This window comes from Cadophora gregata (genome assembly GCF_030347475.1).
Source record: "Cadophora gregata isolate MNR1 chromosome Unknown scaffold_2, whole genome shotgun sequence".
NCBI lineage: Eukaryota > Fungi > Ascomycota > Leotiomycetes > Helotiales > Ploettnerulaceae > Cadophora > Cadophora gregata.
In genome coordinates this window covers 1270400-1288073 of record NW_026695925.1, presented here as the reverse complement: position 1 = coordinate 1288073, position 17674 = coordinate 1270400, and the positions used below count along the sequence as shown (strand labels likewise).

The following is a 17674-nucleotide window of genomic DNA, read 5'->3' as shown; positions in this document are numbered from 1 at the left end:
CCAACGCAAGTAGATCTAAGCTTCCCAGACGGGCAAACAGCTATAGCTGCACGGACACAACCTTCCCATCGACCTTTGCTGACGTCAATGGTAGCGCTCGAATCAACAGCATTAAGCTCAAACAGCGCCGTTCCTGACGATCCTGTTGTTGAAGTCGGAGCACCTTCACATTTCGTGATAGCTCCTGCAATTCCAACACAAATACCAAGCTGGGCAACATTCGCACTGACATGTATTTGCAAGATGTATAGAAGATGATCGCACGCCAGCATGTAAATTTCGATAGGGGAATTAGCCATCAGTAAGCGAGCTGCCGGAGAATGACCTACTCGTGATATGAATAAAATATTGCTGAATCATTATTAGACTAAACCGAGAAAGGGTTTCTAGAGACAAGTCACGCAGAGGCATCGATACATTTAGTATCAAGTACAGCGTCTGGACTGACAGCTTTTGAAGCTCGCGTCTGTAGAACTTCAAGATGTTATGACTGATACCGACGGAGGCGAAAGGAACTGCGGATATACAAGTAGCAAAGATGGCTTGGACGAGAGCTAAGATGTGGAGGGACAAAATGATGGCGATGTGCTGAGAAAATACGTCGAGTCTCGTCATATATAAGTCTGGACTACTGACCAAGAGAAGCGAGGGTTCGAAGCAGAGAATGGCACGATCACGGATCGTAGGGTATTGAAAAGAAGGAAAATAAGGACAACTGATCAAAGTTCAGATGGAAAAATACAGTCGTATATATACCACTTGATTTTCAGTCAGCCCGCGGCCATTGATCGCCCTCATCGAGGCGAGGATGACAAAATCCCACCAAATCGAATCTTCAAACAAGACATTTCTCACGAGGCCATCATACTTGGTCTTGATCTCGTCTCCAAATCTCTGCCGGAGCCATCCAATGTCGTTAGCGTGTTTGGAAACATTGGATCGTTTTTTTCGTGAGGACAATTCGCTTGTTAAGGGCTGTGAAACCACTTTCAAAACAGTCCATCCTGTATTTGGTGGCTGTCTGTGTTTCGATCATCCAGTCTCAGAAAATTCTCATTGGAAATAACGAAGGTAATCTCCCTTACCAAGTTAGCTCTGATCTGATGTGGACTAGATAGGCTAGTTATGCTACATATGGAGTCCACGGATCCCTCAAGGAATGTATTTCGGATGAACACGACCAAATATGAGCCAGTGAAGTGCAAAAACAAGTTCCTGGTATCTTCCAAACGCCAGCACTGCAAACAAGATGCCATTCTTAAAAAGTGGCTTTCACTTTCTGATACCACAGACTCCACATAGGCCAACGTCTCCCGCGTTGACATACTTACTCTCCTGGCAAGTTTGGCTTTTGCAATGCCAGGAATTTGCCACGAATTCCGGCCTGAGAACATTCGCGCAGACAAGACAGGTCAACGCATTGGGTCCGTTGTCGATTGAACAGACAGGGCAAGATACTTTGGCGACTGGTTGGCTTTGGTACACAGAATCATCTCCGCGAGGTGCTCTCGGAGTTGGAGAAGGTCCTTTTCCATTAGATGGCTCCTTTCTGTGTTTGGCTGCTGGGACTTGAGAAGACTTTTGCGGCTTCAGTGTCTGATCTGGCTGATGGTTGGAGTTTGACGAAGACGTATCGGAGGTTGTAGGAAGAGATTCTTTATTGATACCATTCTTCGAGAAGTATTGCTGCAAGTGACCTGGTATACTTTGCAACTCGAGCAGCTCTCTCTTCGCATCGACGTCATTCTTATCATCGTCCTCACAGACTTTGACCATTCCACGACCATGTGTATCAGTGAGCCTCTTCCCGTTGATATCAATTGCATCGTCAGGCTCAGGCTTGATGTACACATTATCCTCGTTGTCGCTTTCCGCTTCACTGTCGGTGACAAGATCTTCATCTTTGATTTGCGGCTCCTCTTTGACCTCAAATCTAGCCAAAGCAGCAGCGGCACGTAACTCCCTTCCTCTCGCACTACCGGCAACTCGCGGCTTGCCGGCAGGTTTCTTGCCCTGCTCCAGCTTCGTCTTGATATCTTCGTCAGCACCTAGTGCAATACCATTGGCGCCAAACTTCTTCCTGATTCTCCTCTCCTTCGCCTCCTTATACGTGATCTTAGGCTTAACCTTCCGCTTTTTGCCACCTCGCGAACGGAATGTACCTCCACACATATGTTCGGGAAGGACTTCTCCATCTTCAAGTGTGTCTCGAGCGAAAGCTCCATTTTCCAGAAGCACTCCTCTCCCCCATAAACCTTCTCCGGTGTAGGTTTTCAACCATAGGCCCTTCATCTCGGCTGCGAAGTCGTTTCTAACAGCCCAGAAAGCTTTCGAATGGTTCATCTGCTTGTTGTGTGCTAACTCGTGCATCATGACCATCTGGACGAAATTGAAGGGAAGCCAGTGGCCAGTGGACGGCGACTTGAGAACGAGTTGGATGACCTCCCCGTTGTTGAAATTACGTCCTGTAGAGTCTGTTAGTCGGCTTCCTCAAATCCCGGGGCAGGTCAATGTACCCCAGAATTCTAGATTTGGTTCGTATTCCTCGAGAGACACCACGGCCAGGTGATGCTTGTTCATAATAGGAACGCATTGCGCAGCTATCCTCTCGAGAAAGTCTTTGGACGTCTTCTCGTCTGGGCCAGGAAGAGGTTTGATGAAGACGACATTCTTGTTTGGTTGAGACTGCTTGACGTTGATTCTTTCCCAGCCAAGAGGCATTTTGAAGTGCTGTTGTTTGAGGTGAACAGGAATGGTGGTGAGGTGGGGTTGAGAATAATAGCCTCGCCACTGAAGAGACGCGACGAAATTTGGCGCGTACCACGAGGTCACATGAGAAGTAAAAGCTGGTTCGAAACTTATTACAGCCTCTGAAGTCCAATATCCGATTTTGATATGAGACAATTAATGAACCAAGATGTCAATACCGAGTTAAGAGTTAGATAGCATTCCTGGATCCTCAGTCATTGAAATGCGGCAACAAGACTTTCTCACACGCATTTTAACGTAACCATCTACCGTGCTCGTACATCTGCCAGTACGGTAAATGGACAATTTCTCTGACTTCTGATGTAAAGATATTTGTCGACTTTGAAGTTGTACGGTTACCGGGGTAAAAACCCCTACGCCAGTAGCAGCCATCCCTCCCAAACGCCATGCAATCCATCATTAAGCTCCATATCTCTGGAAGCACTCCTGCTGATGAGTGGTCAAGCACTCCAAAGCACAAACTTTTCCACCACATCTCATACACTTGACCCTTCCCCAATACCCACATATCTCACAAAATTGCTTAACCGGCTTCCTCATGTCCTCCTCAATCCAAGACCCCCTTGCCTCATTATATGTCAGCGGCGGAGCAGACAGAAGCTTCTCTATTTCTACCGCTGAAGGCATTCCTGGGATCCTCGATATGAGAAGTGCATCCTTGTCTCCTGGGTGTGGAATTGGCAATGTTGAGTTTCCCTGTGAAAGGACTGGAGCGTCTGGCATCGGTGTGTCCTTCGTGCTTAATTCAGACTTGATGGGTACTGGTGTTGAGGCTGTAGCGACTTTGCGGAGTGGTGTGGGGGCTGCGACGGAATTGGGATCTTTCTTCTTGTGTGATCGTGTCCCTTTACTTGTGAGGTGCGGTACTACTGTACCGGTTGCTGCTCGTGGAGTTGGTCTTACAGGAGTCAAGACCGGTTGAGGTGTGGGAGCTGCGGATGGGTTTTGGGCGAGCGCTTCGAAGTCTGACAGATAATTTGCGAACGTTTTTTGAGATTGGAGGATCTTTCGAACATTGGACGTGACTTTGCCATGGCTCACTGTTTGATCATACCATTAGCAACTCATTTGTTCAGCGGGGCCTTCTAAGAGTATATCAAAAGGACCTACCTCGCCCAGCATTGTCACGGTGCCGTATAGGCACTGGAATCGATACATCCTTCGCATTTTCTCGATCTAGAGAGGCTAGTTCTCGCAGTATCTTAGCATCTTGCCGCGCTGTGTTTTCGTGACTGCTGGCGACTGTCTGGTTGCGAGCGCGTTTTCGTGAAGCAGGCTGTAAGGCTGTGACAGAAGCATTGACCCCTGTGTCTGGAACGTAGGCCCAGCCTGGAGCTGGAGCTGCTTTCGAGTTTGCGACCTCTCTGACGCCGAAGTTGATCATTTTGTCATAAAATCATGTCAAGTGTGTTGGGTGGTAGATGAGAAATTTCGATGTCGCGTGTTGACGAATACATGAGCTTGGAGGCGAGGCTAGAAAATCATGGGCATGGAAGCCGGGAGGGGCAAGCTATTCGCCACAACTTGCTGAGCAGGTATCAAAGCGACTCTCAAGAGCTGAGACATTGTATCGTATCATTTGCAGAAAATGTCCTGCTTGGTATCTCATGTACTTGTAGTGACAATCGCATAGAAATCGAGAACTGTTGTACACCTCATTCGGGATTTTACCATGATGTCCTTCCCTTTCCTTGCCACAAGCCTTCCCAACCCAGGTTCAAAGATTATATCCCTTCATTAATCTCTCACCAATCCATTAAACGCCCTTCATTCACTTTTTCTTCTTTTCCAACTCAGAAAGCTTCTCCTCCAGGGTCTGAACATAGCTATGGACGCGTTGTACCGATGCTTGCAAGCTCTAAAATAGAAGTCAGCACAAGCTCGATTTAATACCAGCAACCCAAACAAGGTCCGCCTCTTCCGGAAGGTCTTCTACGGTTTATTGAGACGAAGAACTAGATGCAGAGACGCACATAGATATCCTCAGAGAGCAACCCATTCGAAACCTTGTACTCGTCAAGAACATAATAGTAAACACCTGCTCCTGCTAGTGTGCTTCCTAGAAGAAATCCGAAAAGTCTGGTAGAGAAGTCTGTTAGCTAATTGAGTCTTTGTGGTAATCTCCACGCCATTCATCCATAGATAGTGATGACTACAAAAGAAGAGCAAGGATAATCTGCTATTCAGCACGCACACAGCGTAGCAGAGCCTAGGAAACTGACCCTCCTCTAAATGCACCAACTGGCTTCCGTACTGGCAAAGGAGCGGCGATTTCTGCGGATCTTCGAGTGGAAGTTTGGAAGCTTCGCGATGTAAGAGCAGCTGAGGATGAGGACAGGCGCATTGCCGGTCGGAGGATGCGTGATGCCATCTTTTGTGTTGTTTTGCTTGAGCGTTTGGAAGAGGTTAAGTCCGTATCGGGGTTCGAGAGGGATCCTGACCCTTTGCCTGGTTCAGTAGTTGGATTGCTTTGAAATGGTCTCGTGTTGTTGTCAGTCAAGAGCTCCCCCGGATTCTCCACCTAACTAAATACTTTTAGCCTCAGGCTCAAAGTCTGCAATGCAATAAAAGCGCGGATAGTACTAACATTCACAATACAGCGCACATTCAACATGGCCAAATTGGCGCGTTTCTTTCACTGGGGGATATGGTCTGCTGATATGGAAGATGAGATTTTCGAGTCTGAGTGGAGTTTCACAAGTCAGGAAAGGTAACAAGGTAGTAGGTATTCGGAACAAAATCTCGCCGGCAATTTCACTATTTAGGCTTTTCCAATCCTTAAAAGGCCCTTTGCATCTCCTCTCTGCATTTCCTGAGGTAAAATACATGTAATGAAAAATTCGCTCCAACTAGTTGCTGAAACCTCTACAACTCATCATGCTCCTCGGCTGCCTCGGAGGCCTTGCTCTTGACTGCCTCAGTGGCATCCTCAACTGCCTCCTTAGCTGCCTCAGTTGCAGCAGCGGCTTGCTCGGCCATGGACTCAACGACTGGCTTCTCAGCCTCAGCAGCCTCTTCCTCATAAGTGACCTCAACAGCATGCTTGCCGTTCTCCTTGACGAACTTGATAAGATCCTCGATGCTACGGCTGCCGCTGTATGTAACTGGGTTCTTCTTGTCGCCAGCCTTGTAAAGCTTAATGGTAGGGAATCCTTGGATCTCATCGGGGACATCGTTGAGGGTTGCATCGACCTTGGCGATTGTGACCTTCTCGGTGAATCCACCATCGACGTAAAGTTGGGCGAGGATGTCATACTTGGGGGCAAGAGCCTTGCAGTGACCGCACCATGGGGCGTAAAACTCGATCAAGACATCCTTCTTGTCATCCAAGACAATATCGTCGTAGTTCTTGGCAACAACGATTTGAACTGGGCCTTCCTGAGTCTCTGGGATTGGCTCCGACTTGATGCTAGGCTCAACCTTGCCATCAGCGAATTCGGCGACAAACTTGCCAATGGTCTCGGCGGTGATCTCCAATTCTTGGTCATATGGGTACTTCTTGTTGTTGACGGTGTCCTGGATGGCGAAAGCGGGGAACTTGTCTGCCTTGAGGTTCAAGTTGCCAGCGTGAGCACCGAATGCCTTGGCATCAATAGTAGCAAAGCTAACCTTGCCTCTGTGAAGCTCGGCAACATCCTTAAGGGCCTTGGAGATGGTGGTTCGCTCCTCTTCGGTCTCAGCGAAGATATATGCCAAAGGAATACCTGTGGCCATGTAGCCGGCATATGTCTCTGGGCCAACTTCGCCAATCAATGGAATGGATGCGGTATTGGCAAATTTCTCAATGGTCTCAGCGTCGAAAGTCTCGGTGAAAACAGTCTTGCCCTCATCGAATGACTTGTAGAGAACGACAGCTGGGAAAGTAACACCCTCAGCCTTAGCTACATCGGCGTCATTGACAGCTCCAAAAAGAAAATTGTCCCGGAGCTTCTCAGCAACGGTTGTGAATGTGGTGTTGGAGGTCTTGTCATCAGCGGCCAAGTAGGCAACCAAAACGACCTTATCGGCAGTCTTGAAGTCCTCCAGGGTATCCTTAGAAAGAATTGAGACGGCAGGGAGGGACTGCTTGGTCATGTAGGACACAATTCTGTAAGAATCATTAGCAAAATTCGAATCACGTCTGCGAGCACCAAGTAACGTACGCAGGTGCCTTTCTCGCGCCGGAGTAAGGCGAGACATTATCAGGACCGCGGAAAAGCTTCATAGTTGGGTATCCCTCGACGCCAAAACTTTGGCAGAGATCGGCCTCTTCTGTGCAGTCGACCTTGGCGAGCTTGATGTTCTTCTCCTTCAATGTTGTGGCAGCCTCCTCATACTCTGGTGCGAGCGCCTTGCAGTGTCCACTGGGATGCAATTAGTAATTGGCTCTGGACAGGTGGCAATTCTTAGGAAACTCACCACCATGGCTAATTTGGAAGAGCACGCGTTAGTAAGGGCTCAAAGAACTCTGTGGGATCGGAAGAAACATACTGCAAAGACTAAGAGAAGGAAGATTGTTAGCTGGAGTTGGCAAAGTTGGGGGCATTGGGGCATTTACACTCAGCAAGGACTAAATCGTTTTCCTTGATAAAGTCTGGGAAAGTGTCTTTGGTCAAAGATGCAACATCTGATGCCGATGCGACAGCGGCGGAGACAAGGCCGAGGGCCAATGCTTGAAAGGAGCGCATTCTGAAATTTCGAATTTCGTGGAGGTTTAGGTGTCCTGTTACAGCCTCGGGTTAGTTGAATGTCCGAGACGAAGACAGGACTTTGGGACTATAATAACAGCAGATGGGAATTGCCAAACGTTGAAATATCAACGGGGGCTTCGACATACCTCTGCGATTGTCGAGACGAAGGATTGGGGTTGAAGGGAGGGCAGGAAAGTGGCGACGGGGGAGACTTATGAATAGAATCAAGAAGGGAGGAAGGCTGAAGCAGCTGAGAGCGGGCGCTAGCGCTTGCGGGGGTGAGCTTCCGATTATGTGTCCTCTCCTCTCCTCTGTGACCGAGGAATTCCACTTGACCAGGTTACTTCCCTCTGAAGTGGCATTCACTAGAAACGAAAAAGGTAACTGCTGATCACACTCGCCAGGATTGCGCAGAGACGGGTAATCAATGTTGCCACAATGCTACTAGTGACTCCGAGAATTTATTTATATTCCATTGGCACGTCCACCAATTGCGCCTCCTGAATCCTGTTATGCGACTGCCACAATAGAAACTTTAAAGGCTGAGGCCACATGTATGATCCTTCCAACCTCAGCACTGCATTTCTAAACATGACATTATCCACAGAAAGCGGAAGTAAAGCCTTTACGAAGCAATAATTCGGGCCTCTTTGCCGCCGCCATGGTACAAGCAACCGTGTTCTTACCTCCTGTTCACATAATCAAGGATAACGCGAGACGGATAACACCTGTTCTTCTATGCGAGTGACAAAACACCTTGGCAATGTCTCTTTTGTATCACATAAGCGCACATGTACTCTCTTCAACTTAAGATGAATTTTCCTTTTCCAGGAGCTATTGTCTGCGGTTAAGTGGCCTCGGGACAAGCATGCGGCTGTTTCTAGCTTGCCATTTCATCCGAACACTATCTGTGCATATGCCCTTTATCTGCAGTACATATTTTACACTCATGCATTTAGCAACTTTCCTGACTTTATATTCTCGCGTGTCTTTTGCCTCCATGCTAGATGGACAAGCCTGCTACCCTTCATCCATCATTCCTTTGGAGCGATTTCTCTTTGAGGCAACATCTGGTTATATACCCGACTCGATCACATTGTCTGGATTTACTTGTGCATGTACAACTAGCTTAAGCGGCCTGTTCCTAACACTTTGCGGGCCACACTGGACTTTCAAGCTGTGAAAACTTTATGAAGACTTTATGAATTGGTATAATTGCTGCCCAAAAAAAACTTTGGTTCACAGGTCTTTGTGTACATTCTGTCATCTTGAACTCACTCAGGCATATCAATTCATTATTGAAGACTTCTACCTCATCTAGAGTTGTCAATATCTTCATACGAGGCTGTAATCTAGAAACAATCGGCTTTGTTGATTTCCAGCTTGCATCAAAAGCAAATTCATGTCTGCTTTCATAATCATACATTTGAAGTTACATCTTCTTTAGTTTTGCAGATCTCGTCGCTACAAGCTCATTTGGTCTTTCGTTTAGGCACACAACGCTAGCTTCTGATTTCATCAAGATTTTGTCCTGTGGGGGTTTATCTTTTAGTCAAGGCCCTTGCTTGGTGCACTTTCTTGTTCCTGCTTCTAGCGAACCACCTATCAACATGAGGTCGAGTGCAGAGGCTCGGAAATTTTGAACCTTGCTTTGAAAGATCCTGAGGCTGTGAAAGTCCTTGAAGGTATTGAATTCGATGCCCACACTGAGCCATAAATTGGTCACCTGGACCGGATTCATTGCCTATTCCTGCTGTCTATACGTTTTGGAAAAGATTTGGACGTTCAACTGCTCTATTGCGAGGATACTCAATTGCTTAAACATGTCAAGATTCTCTAGGAAGAGAGATGTCTGCTTCTCTTCGGACGTGACAGACAGCAGCGAAAGAGAGGGTCTTCGCTACTTCTCGCCTATTTCAACTGTGCCAAGAAATACATTCTCCTTCATGGCGGAACACAGCACATAACGCTGCTGCTCTAGAAAAGGTTGCATGGCAAAGAGAGAATGATCGTCTACGTAGTTACCAATCCCGCCTCTTTAGAATGCTTCGCCTGGAGCTGGAAAAGTTGATCAACGCGCGACAATGTTTCGTGACTTCCTGTCGGGTCAGAGCAGTTCGAGACCCGACGTTCCTGCCATTTCTGGGGAGCCAGAACGCGTGCTTCCTCCCACGCCATTTCATCATGCTCCTATTACTGCTGCTGCTGCTGCTGCTGCTCCTGCTCCTGGGCACTGTCGTCTCTCCCATCTACATCCACTTCCATTTCCAGCCTCGTCCACGCATACTAGGTACGTATCAAATCCGCAACGCAGCAATGATGCTTGTGATACTTGTATAAATCGCCTCTTGACCACCCTCCATGTGATATCGTGGACCGGCTTGAATGGTGGATGCTGGCGTCTGAGTCTGAGGGTGACTTTTTCCACTCCCAACAATACCTCATACCACAGCTTGCGGCAGCAGTTCCCCGACATCTCCAAACGATGGATTCCATTCGACCTCCCTCCCGCCCGACGGGTCAAGATACCGGCCATGGAGATTCGATATCAACGCGTCCTCGAGCGAACAGTGAAAGAGATTTGATACGGAGCAGCATGAGCATCCACAGGCCCAAAGAAAATCGGTCTCCAGCAAACTTCCCCAGAGCCTGTGAGGGTATGCTTAAGACCACCACCGAAACAGGAGATATTGGCATGTTCTCAATCAAACCATCCCGAGTGCCTCAATCGCTCGGCACGCCTCGAAAGCGTGGTACAAGCTTCCATCGCGAAAATGGACACCAAAGGCCAAGACAGAACTTCCAGCCATACGGTGTACCAGTGGTCGATGATAGGAGGCGCCTGCCTTCCTATGCTCGAGATGCCGCGTCCGAAGTCATATCCATGTACGAGAGTGCCAGCCAGAAGTCCGCCAGCCGAGTTTTCGACGAACCCGACTATCGATCATATTCCATGACTCAAACATCCTACTCATCTTATACTCTCTCAAATCATCGATCTTACAACAGTCTTCGAAGTCAAGCGGAGGCAAATCCTCGGGTTCAGCGCCCACGCTCCCCGTTTGCGTATCCAGCTCGATTGAAGCGCCCTGGATTCCGGCCATCTTCTCCTGCACTGACCGATGGAGGCGTCGTGGACTATAGCCGTCGGGCTGAAATTGAAAGAATACCTCCAGTGAGTGATACACCTAACCATTCCCTTTGTGTCTTTACTCCGAGTGAGAGAGAGAGAGAGAGAGAGAGGGAGAGAGGAACTCATGCAGCATGTATGAACAAAGTTAACACTCGCAACTAGGGACCCGTACAGAACACCTCCTCTCCGTCATCTTTGTATGCGCATAGGCGTCGACCTCACCAATCGCTCCGGCCGGATGCAAATAGATCGACACCTTCTCTTCTCAGCCAGCCTTCTCCTCCTCGGCGGTGCTCAAGTCCACTGGTGTCCCGTAGTAACGGAATCTCGAGCCATGACTGGGCTCGCAGACCTGGTCTAACGTCTGTTAACACGTCGCCTGCTCGTAGCACTTTCAGTCTCGCGTCCACGGTCAATTTCTACGCATGTGCGCAACCATCATCAACAACAACAACCCCTGGAAAGGTTCCTCCACCATCGCCACTTTACTATGACTATACCGAAGATTTCGAAGTGGAGACTTACAACGAGCCGGTGACCGTCGACCCACCACCTCCATTTCGAGTTGAAAAAACCATTCCAGAAGATCGTCCTATGAGTTCAGAGAGACCGGTGTCCAAAGGACATAGCTCGAGCAATGATATCAGCACCTTACAGAGCTTGCCCCCCGAGTCACCAGTTCCTTTCACCTTCGACCAGCAGGAAGCAGCCAGCCAGAATCCATTGGAGGTGTTGAAGGAGAATCTCACTATCCAGTCAGGACTGGCCAAGACTGACACACCTTCCCAAGATGAGCATGGCTGCATGTCTAGAGACAGAAATTCGGTGCGTCTGTCAGGACTCGGTTATGGAGCCCTGTTATTGCGAAGTCATGTTGATGAAGCATTTGGAAATTTCCCATCGTCTGCGCTGGACTTTACGGATCCCAACAAGACAGAAAGTGCCGAGAAATCGGAACTCCAAAAGTCTCTTACACCAGGCGAAAACATTGAAAAGGAGATGGATTTGCCATCTACTAGGAGCTCATACAGCATTATGACCAGTATTCCTCACTTTCCGTCACCACCCCCTACACGAGATTTTTCACAATCTGAGCATTCGACACACTCCATAGCTCATCGGACCACTGAAGGACCTCTCTCGAAGGCAATTGGATCTCAAGATCCATCAGAGTTAGACCAGCCTCATCAACCATCTGTCAGCAGGCAGCATCAAGGCATTTCTGTAAACGCACGCGATACTGGATCAAACAGTGGAAAAACATCAAGCGAATCCACTGGCAGCGAATCAGTCGTTTCTGCAACAGCCATGACCATCAATGCAACTGAAGCAGACATCGGAATTGACAGACAACCAAGCCAGCAGCAAATATCTTCGACGGCGCCAGATGCCTTGAGAAGAACTCCTATGACGTCCCCAACCGTTCCCGAGGGGTTCAAATTGCGCAAGACAGACTTTGACCAGTGTCATATTCTCCCTATGCCTCTTCACAGTCGACGTAGGGGTGCGGATGATCCGCAAATTCAGCCCCTCAAATGTAGCCAATACTATGGAAGCCGCCAATTGGACCTGTCTGCTATATCAGACCAAGGAGTGGTCAACATTCCAAACTTCAGTCACCGAAATCCAAAAAGGGATATGCCTCGTTCAGAATCTCCTATGCTGGCACCAAAGCCAATATCTCCTGCAAGACAACTGAAGTTGAAGAATAGTGTCCCACAACTTATGAAGGCTCTTCCACCTCTTCCTCCAGAGCCATTAAATCGGCCTGGGTCGCCGAAAGCTCAACTGGGAGCCGAGGAAGTCGGGCTTCCTTGCAACTTCTCCCGTATTGGACGGGGCGTGGGCAACAACTCGGACGAAGGAAAACAGCAGATACCTGCAAATATCCAATCACCAAACCCAATCTTAGGAAGTGACAAAGATAAAGAAGAGCAGTCCGAGGTTCTGGAGGTCCTCACTACTTGTGCCATAGAAGAGATCGGATCACGACATGGAAGCTCTGAAAGTTCACTGCCTCCGCCCCGAATGAAGCTCAAGGTCAAGTCATCTGGCTCCTCTCAACGCCCTACATTGCCCCCCGACTCCCGCCCATGGAACTTAGCTGAGAACTATCCTTGGTCGTCGCAAATTTCGATTGTTCGCCTACCACTAGTCGTTCCAGACCACCAGGTCTCAGTTCCGAATCCACCAAAATTCAGATTGAAAGTTACGAGAGCATCGAACTCTACTCATGGAACGGTTCGTGTGAACCGTAACGTAGGTGACTCAAAACCTCTGATGCATCTGCGAAATCCGAAAGACTTCTTCACTCCCTCTACAGGAATCGACAACATCTTTCGCCAAGTTAGTAGACATCTACATTCAAGGAAGGCCAGTATGGCCAGCAGTCACGCCAGTCAGAATGATGCGAACTTACCAGCAAGCTCAATTTCAAGTCCCAAATCTACAAATAACCCTCTGACTGTAGACTCAACTATCCCGCAACTTCTTTCGTCCACAGCAAACCCACTCAATTCATCAGAAGCACGGAGCGTTTTCTCGGATGATAGCTCGAATGTTCAGGGAAACCATAGTCTTCGTCTGCGAGGAAGACTTTCTAATTTAAGGGCTAGGATTGCAGTCCCCTATGCAATGAGAACTGGCTCTCAGTCACACGACGATATTACTTGGAGAGACAGGAATGGCACGAACGCCGCCCGTGTACCTCCCGCTGCTAGGTCAAGCCCTGACCTTCATGGTAACAGGAAAAGTACCGAAACAGCAAGGCCGATGCGTCGATGGGTCGCGAGAGCACGGCAACACAAGCTGAAAGCCAAAGTTCATCTTCAAAGCTGGCTGAAGGAGGCAAAATCGGCGGTGATTCGAGTCAGAACACGCAGCACTACAGGAGATGGAGTGGAGTCCATGAGAGATTGATTGTCTATCATAAGGCACAGCTTGAGCTCAGTTGTCTCCCTGAAACGATGTTCTCTTTGCGTTTGGCTTGACAGGCAAAGATAATGTTGCCTGAGCAATGAATAGTTTGGAGGAGGTGAACCCAATTTTGGTGGCTGCACTGGCATCCTTGGTGTTCGCTCAGTACAATAGTATCGTTAAACCAACTTGTGGAGCCAAGGAACAAGCCGCAGACTTCGCACTGGAATGACTTAGTCTGTCAGTCTGGGAATGTTGTCTGTCTTTGCTGTCGCTTAAACAACTTAGTAACAAGAAGGGGCCAAATGGTGGTCACATCATACAAAATCGGGCCTAGAGTTTCACTCAAAGACCAGCTCTCAAATAAGTACCAATGAAATGTCTACAATGCTATGAGTTTTGGTGAAGCCAAGGGACCGAAAGGCTCGAATGACCACCCTCTCCACTTCGTGATGTACTGGTTTACAGCAAAAGCCCCCATCCCCCATTTTGACAGCTTCACCATGATGGATGCCCACCGGGGAGGGAGCTACTACTTGATAGACATACAAGACCTTCGGAAAATCTCCCAGTACCTGAAATATAACGTGCTCCCCTTGACAGTACCTCGCTTTCCAGCTAAGCACAGCTCTTCTACGACCAACAGCAACGCCAGGTAGAGAGTAAGGAAAGCGACTCAGCATCCAGTTTCACCACAGATATGATACTAACCACTCAAAGAAACCACAACCAGGAAAATATGCCATCCTCGCTCCCATTCCGATGGATCAATGCTTTCAAGCCAACTCCTTTCAACTCAAATACAGACCTGCTCCAATACAGCACCGTCCCCATCGATCCCCACCTCGACCCTCGCCTCACAGCACAAGCTTCGATATATAACCACACTTCCTACCATCCCAATTTCGAAAGTGACGAAGGTACCACCAACAACAAAGAAGCTGTAGTCGAGTACAAGAACATCCGTCACATGCAACCCCAGTACGTCACGCGTGTCGATTCCAGACAATGGAGGCGCGCTCAAATCCAGGAGGACCAAGAAGCTCGGCAAGTTAAGGAGCAAAGCCAATGTCCATCCCTGAGACGTGGGAGTGTGTACGCTCGTATCCAAGCCATGTTACAAACAATTTCCTGGGCTTCCTTTTCCTCTTCTTGTTCATCAGAACCTTTACCATCTATTGAATTTCCACACCCAAGTTCTACTTTCAGCTATGATGCTACGGCTAATGAAGCTCCTGAGGAGGATCCGTTGGCGTTTGCTAAGGTGGGTGAGGTTGAGGTGAGGGAGGGTGAGACGGAGCAGATAAGTCCCACGATCTGTGATGTAAGTTTAGGGGAGAGAGGTATGAGGGAGTCGGCGGGGAGTTGCTTTGCGGCTTTCAGGAGGTAGTGGTGGGAGGGAGTTGGGGACGATTGAGCTTGGGCTTGCTTCTGCTGCCGTTGCGATGGCTCTCTGGGCGTTGAGGGTTTGTAAGCGGAAATTATATGGTGTGATTTTTGAACTGAGATTCTCTTGAAAATCATAGTTGATTGCGCGTATTTCATATTGTCGAGCGCAGGTCCAAGGAGAGCGTATGAGTTTCCATGATTAAGGTGTATACCACAGCAAGAGTGTATCTCCTATTGGACGTAAGACCTTGAAGCTTCTTTTACCTCATCGTTGAAATGTGAGACAGTTTACTAGTACTGAATGGATCTTGATTTCTTGAGATCCTGGACGTCCTAGAATACAGCACCACCAATGATGAAGACTCGTTCTTCCTCCCTCTTCACCCACTGAATGACCTTGTTCGCACCTTGGGCGAGGCCAGCCCGAGATGCATTCGGTCCTGCGACGCAGTAGAACTCGAACAACGGCGTTGTCCACGCTAGCGAGATACTATCTCGGCTCACACAGTGCAGGACCTTGAGATGGGCATGCTTGGCATGGGTGGAGGCATGTAGATTGTGGTAGAGCGTCATGAGTCTGTCAATATCCGTGGTTAATTGGGTTCAAGAGGACAGTTACAAGGAGTAGAAATACGACGAAATGTCCTTACTTTCTTCTGGCTACTGGGGTGCTGAAGTGGGGAGAGAACGATGGCATCGTGAACTGGACATTCGACCGTGATTTGTAGAGGAAGTGTCGTAACGGTGTTCCAGGCACAATGTCTGTTGTGCTAGGGCGGCCCTGGCGGACAGCTGTCTTAATTATTTGCATGCTGCCATTATTGTATAGCTGGGCTACAACATCATCCCGCATTTGCTTCAAGTCGTAGAAGCTTTCTTTGTCCGCACTGATGAGCAAGACCGCAATTTCATCTTCTCGACTGCTGCTATTCGCAGTAGAAGGCCGTTGCTCTGATTCCTTTTCGTCATCCAAAGCACTCAGAAAGCTGACATACATGTAAAGGTATCCTCTGTTGTTGAATCCTGGTAGGCAAACGGGTATCCAGTTCTCTCCGCCGCCAGCCTTCACACTTCCGGCTTCAAAGAGCATGTTAAAAATCAATTGGAGATCACTAGGATGCAACGAGTGTCGCTTGGGTCTGACGACACTGACAAGCCTCCCACCGGCAACGACAAGTCCATAGAGAAGCTTATCTGTCCGCGCTTTCAAAAATGTATTATTAATGACATTGCGTTGTGACTTTCGGATTTTTAGACATTCCAGTGCCGAAAGCAATGCAGTAGGAGAGCCTTTCGTGAAAGTGTCCGCCAACGACGACAAGAGGATCTCGGTACCCTCAAGAGGTCGCCGCAGATCTGTATTTGGCCGATTCGTAAACAGCTGAGTCAGGGTCGGTAGCGTCAGCGTGGAAAGAATTTGCATGTATAGTGCCTCCAATTGGGCTCTCAGCTGAGCATCGCTCTCTCCCAGCTTGCTAATAGCTACGAAGTACAGCGGGCCAGCAATGGATACCACGAACCGGGTGCTTCCAGCTGTGAACCCCATCAACGGGTCTTTTGGTCCTTGGAAGAAGGATATGATGGTCTGAATAATCCCGATATAGCCATTTATTAGGTTTTGGTCACCATGTCGACTGTATATAGGTTTCCCAGCGGAGGACAGGATGAGATAATGTTTGAGTTTGGACTTCCATTGCAGGAGGACTTCCTCTGTAACGGCACAGAATCAGCATGGAAGCCTGTCATATATTTGGCTTTGCTTAGACCTACCTCCATTGGCACCTTTGTTGTCCACTTCTTCGATCTCATCAAACTCGTTCTCGAAATTGGCTATTGAGGCATCCTCAAAATCCACAACTTCAAAAGCATTCACAGACTCGGTTTGTGTACTGAGCAACTTCCATGCAGCACTTTGGGAGTTCAGTCCGTCGTCCAGCAGACTTGCGAGATCTCCATTCGCCCTTAGTGTCGGGGCATGGCTCCTGAGACTCGCACTGTCGTCCAAATCACTTCCATTGCGACTAAACTTCCTACTTGGTGTACTCTGTCCTCCAGCTGTGCCTGGTATGGATACGGACTCGGAGACCGATCGACTTGTTGGTGTTGAGAACGTCCCTCGTGAGCCATCCGGAAATGATAGCGTCTGGATATCGATCGAGGATAGGCCAGTTGTAGGTTTGCTCGCATACGCTGAGCCTGGCCGAGCTGAAGGCTTTAGGAGAGAAGGCCTAGGGGGGAGAGGAGGCCGCGGTTCTTCTGCTTCTTGTCCTCCACCACTAGGATCCGCTGTGGCAATCTGAGAGGTACTGGCCTCCCCCTTTGAGCTTCCGCTTCTTGTCCCTCCTGAATCCTCGTTCTGCTCTGCCGTGGTCATCGGATCGGTGGCATTATTCGGGGCTGCCTGCACCGTTGACCTTGATTCGATTGGCACATTGACTTGAACTGAAGAGGCCTCAGTAGGGCTCGAGGGTCCCATTCAGGATGAAGTTGTAGCTATTCGCAGGTCGTCATCGATCAGTTTCTCGGTCTGCTTAGAGTTTAGATGTGGCGGGTGATGGTGATGCAGGGCAGGGATGCTGCTGAGTGTGGACGTGGGGTGAGTGAGTGAGTGAGTGGCTTGCCGTGCCGCGAGCACAGCCTTGGGGACGAAAGAGGCCACGGAACCGCCCTGGAGATCCTGACTTTCAGCCTTGAGGCAGGACAGAGCAAGAGCAAGAGCAAGAGCCAGAGCCAGAGCCAGAGCCAGAGCCAGAGAGTTAATTCTTGACGAACAGCACAATACATTCGCACTCTTTAG

General features: G+C 48.8%; 7 protein-coding genes across 7 annotated transcripts; 2 read left to right on the top strand and 5 right to left on the bottom strand.

Moving 5' to 3' along the window:
- Window positions 1-1272: 1272 nt before the first annotated feature.
- Window positions 1273-2721, bottom strand: ONS95_007737 (uncharacterized protein; the record flags this gene model as incomplete). Its single annotated transcript, XM_058501256.1, has 2 exons — window positions 1273-2465; window positions 2517-2721. 2 exons carry the CDS (start codon window positions 2719-2721, stop codon window positions 1273-1275), a joined length of 1398 nt encoding a protein of 465 aa, XP_058362573.1.
- A 447-nt stretch (window positions 2722-3168) lies between these two features.
- Window positions 3169-4153, bottom strand: ONS95_007736 (uncharacterized protein; the record flags this gene model as incomplete). The annotated part of the gene is made up of 2 exons (XM_058501255.1): window positions 3169-3809; window positions 3880-4153. The coding sequence occupies 2 exons, from the start codon at window positions 4151-4153 to the stop codon at window positions 3169-3171; spliced, it is 915 nt and encodes a 304-aa protein (XP_058362572.1).
- A 387-nt stretch (window positions 4154-4540) lies between these two features.
- On the bottom strand, window positions 4541-5140 carry ONS95_007735 (uncharacterized protein; the record flags this gene model as incomplete). Its single annotated transcript, XM_058501254.1, has 3 exons — window positions 4541-4627; window positions 4743-4848; window positions 4992-5140. 3 exons carry the CDS (start codon window positions 5138-5140, stop codon window positions 4541-4543), a joined length of 342 nt encoding a protein of 113 aa, XP_058362571.1.
- Window positions 5141-5634: 494 nt separating this feature from the next.
- PDI1 (protein disulfide-isomerase precursor) lies at window positions 5635-7436 on the bottom strand (the record flags this gene model as incomplete). Its single annotated transcript, XM_058501253.1, has 5 exons — window positions 5635-6856; window positions 6912-7112; window positions 7168-7175; window positions 7240-7247; window positions 7307-7436. 5 exons carry the CDS (start codon window positions 7434-7436, stop codon window positions 5635-5637), a joined length of 1569 nt encoding a protein of 522 aa, XP_058362570.1.
- A 2488-nt stretch (window positions 7437-9924) lies between these two features.
- Window positions 9925-13491, top strand: ONS95_007733 (uncharacterized protein; the record flags this gene model as incomplete). The annotated part of the gene is made up of 2 exons (XM_058501252.1): window positions 9925-10614; window positions 10735-13491. 2 exons carry the CDS (start codon window positions 9925-9927, stop codon window positions 13489-13491), a joined length of 3447 nt encoding a protein of 1148 aa, XP_058362569.1.
- A 736-nt stretch (window positions 13492-14227) lies between these two features.
- Window positions 14228-14878, top strand: ONS95_007732 (uncharacterized protein; the record flags this gene model as incomplete). Its single annotated transcript, XM_058501251.1, has 1 exon — window positions 14228-14878. One exon carries the CDS (start codon window positions 14228-14230, stop codon window positions 14876-14878), a length of 651 nt encoding a protein of 216 aa, XP_058362568.1.
- Window positions 14879-15210: 332 nt separating this feature from the next.
- MON1 (Vacuolar fusion protein mon1) lies at window positions 15211-17353 on the bottom strand (the record flags this gene model as incomplete). The annotated part of the gene is made up of 3 exons (XM_058501250.1): window positions 15211-15454; window positions 15528-16587; window positions 16648-17353. 3 exons carry the CDS (start codon window positions 17351-17353, stop codon window positions 15211-15213), a joined length of 2010 nt encoding a protein of 669 aa, XP_058362567.1.
- Window positions 17354-17674: the final 321 nt, after the last annotated feature.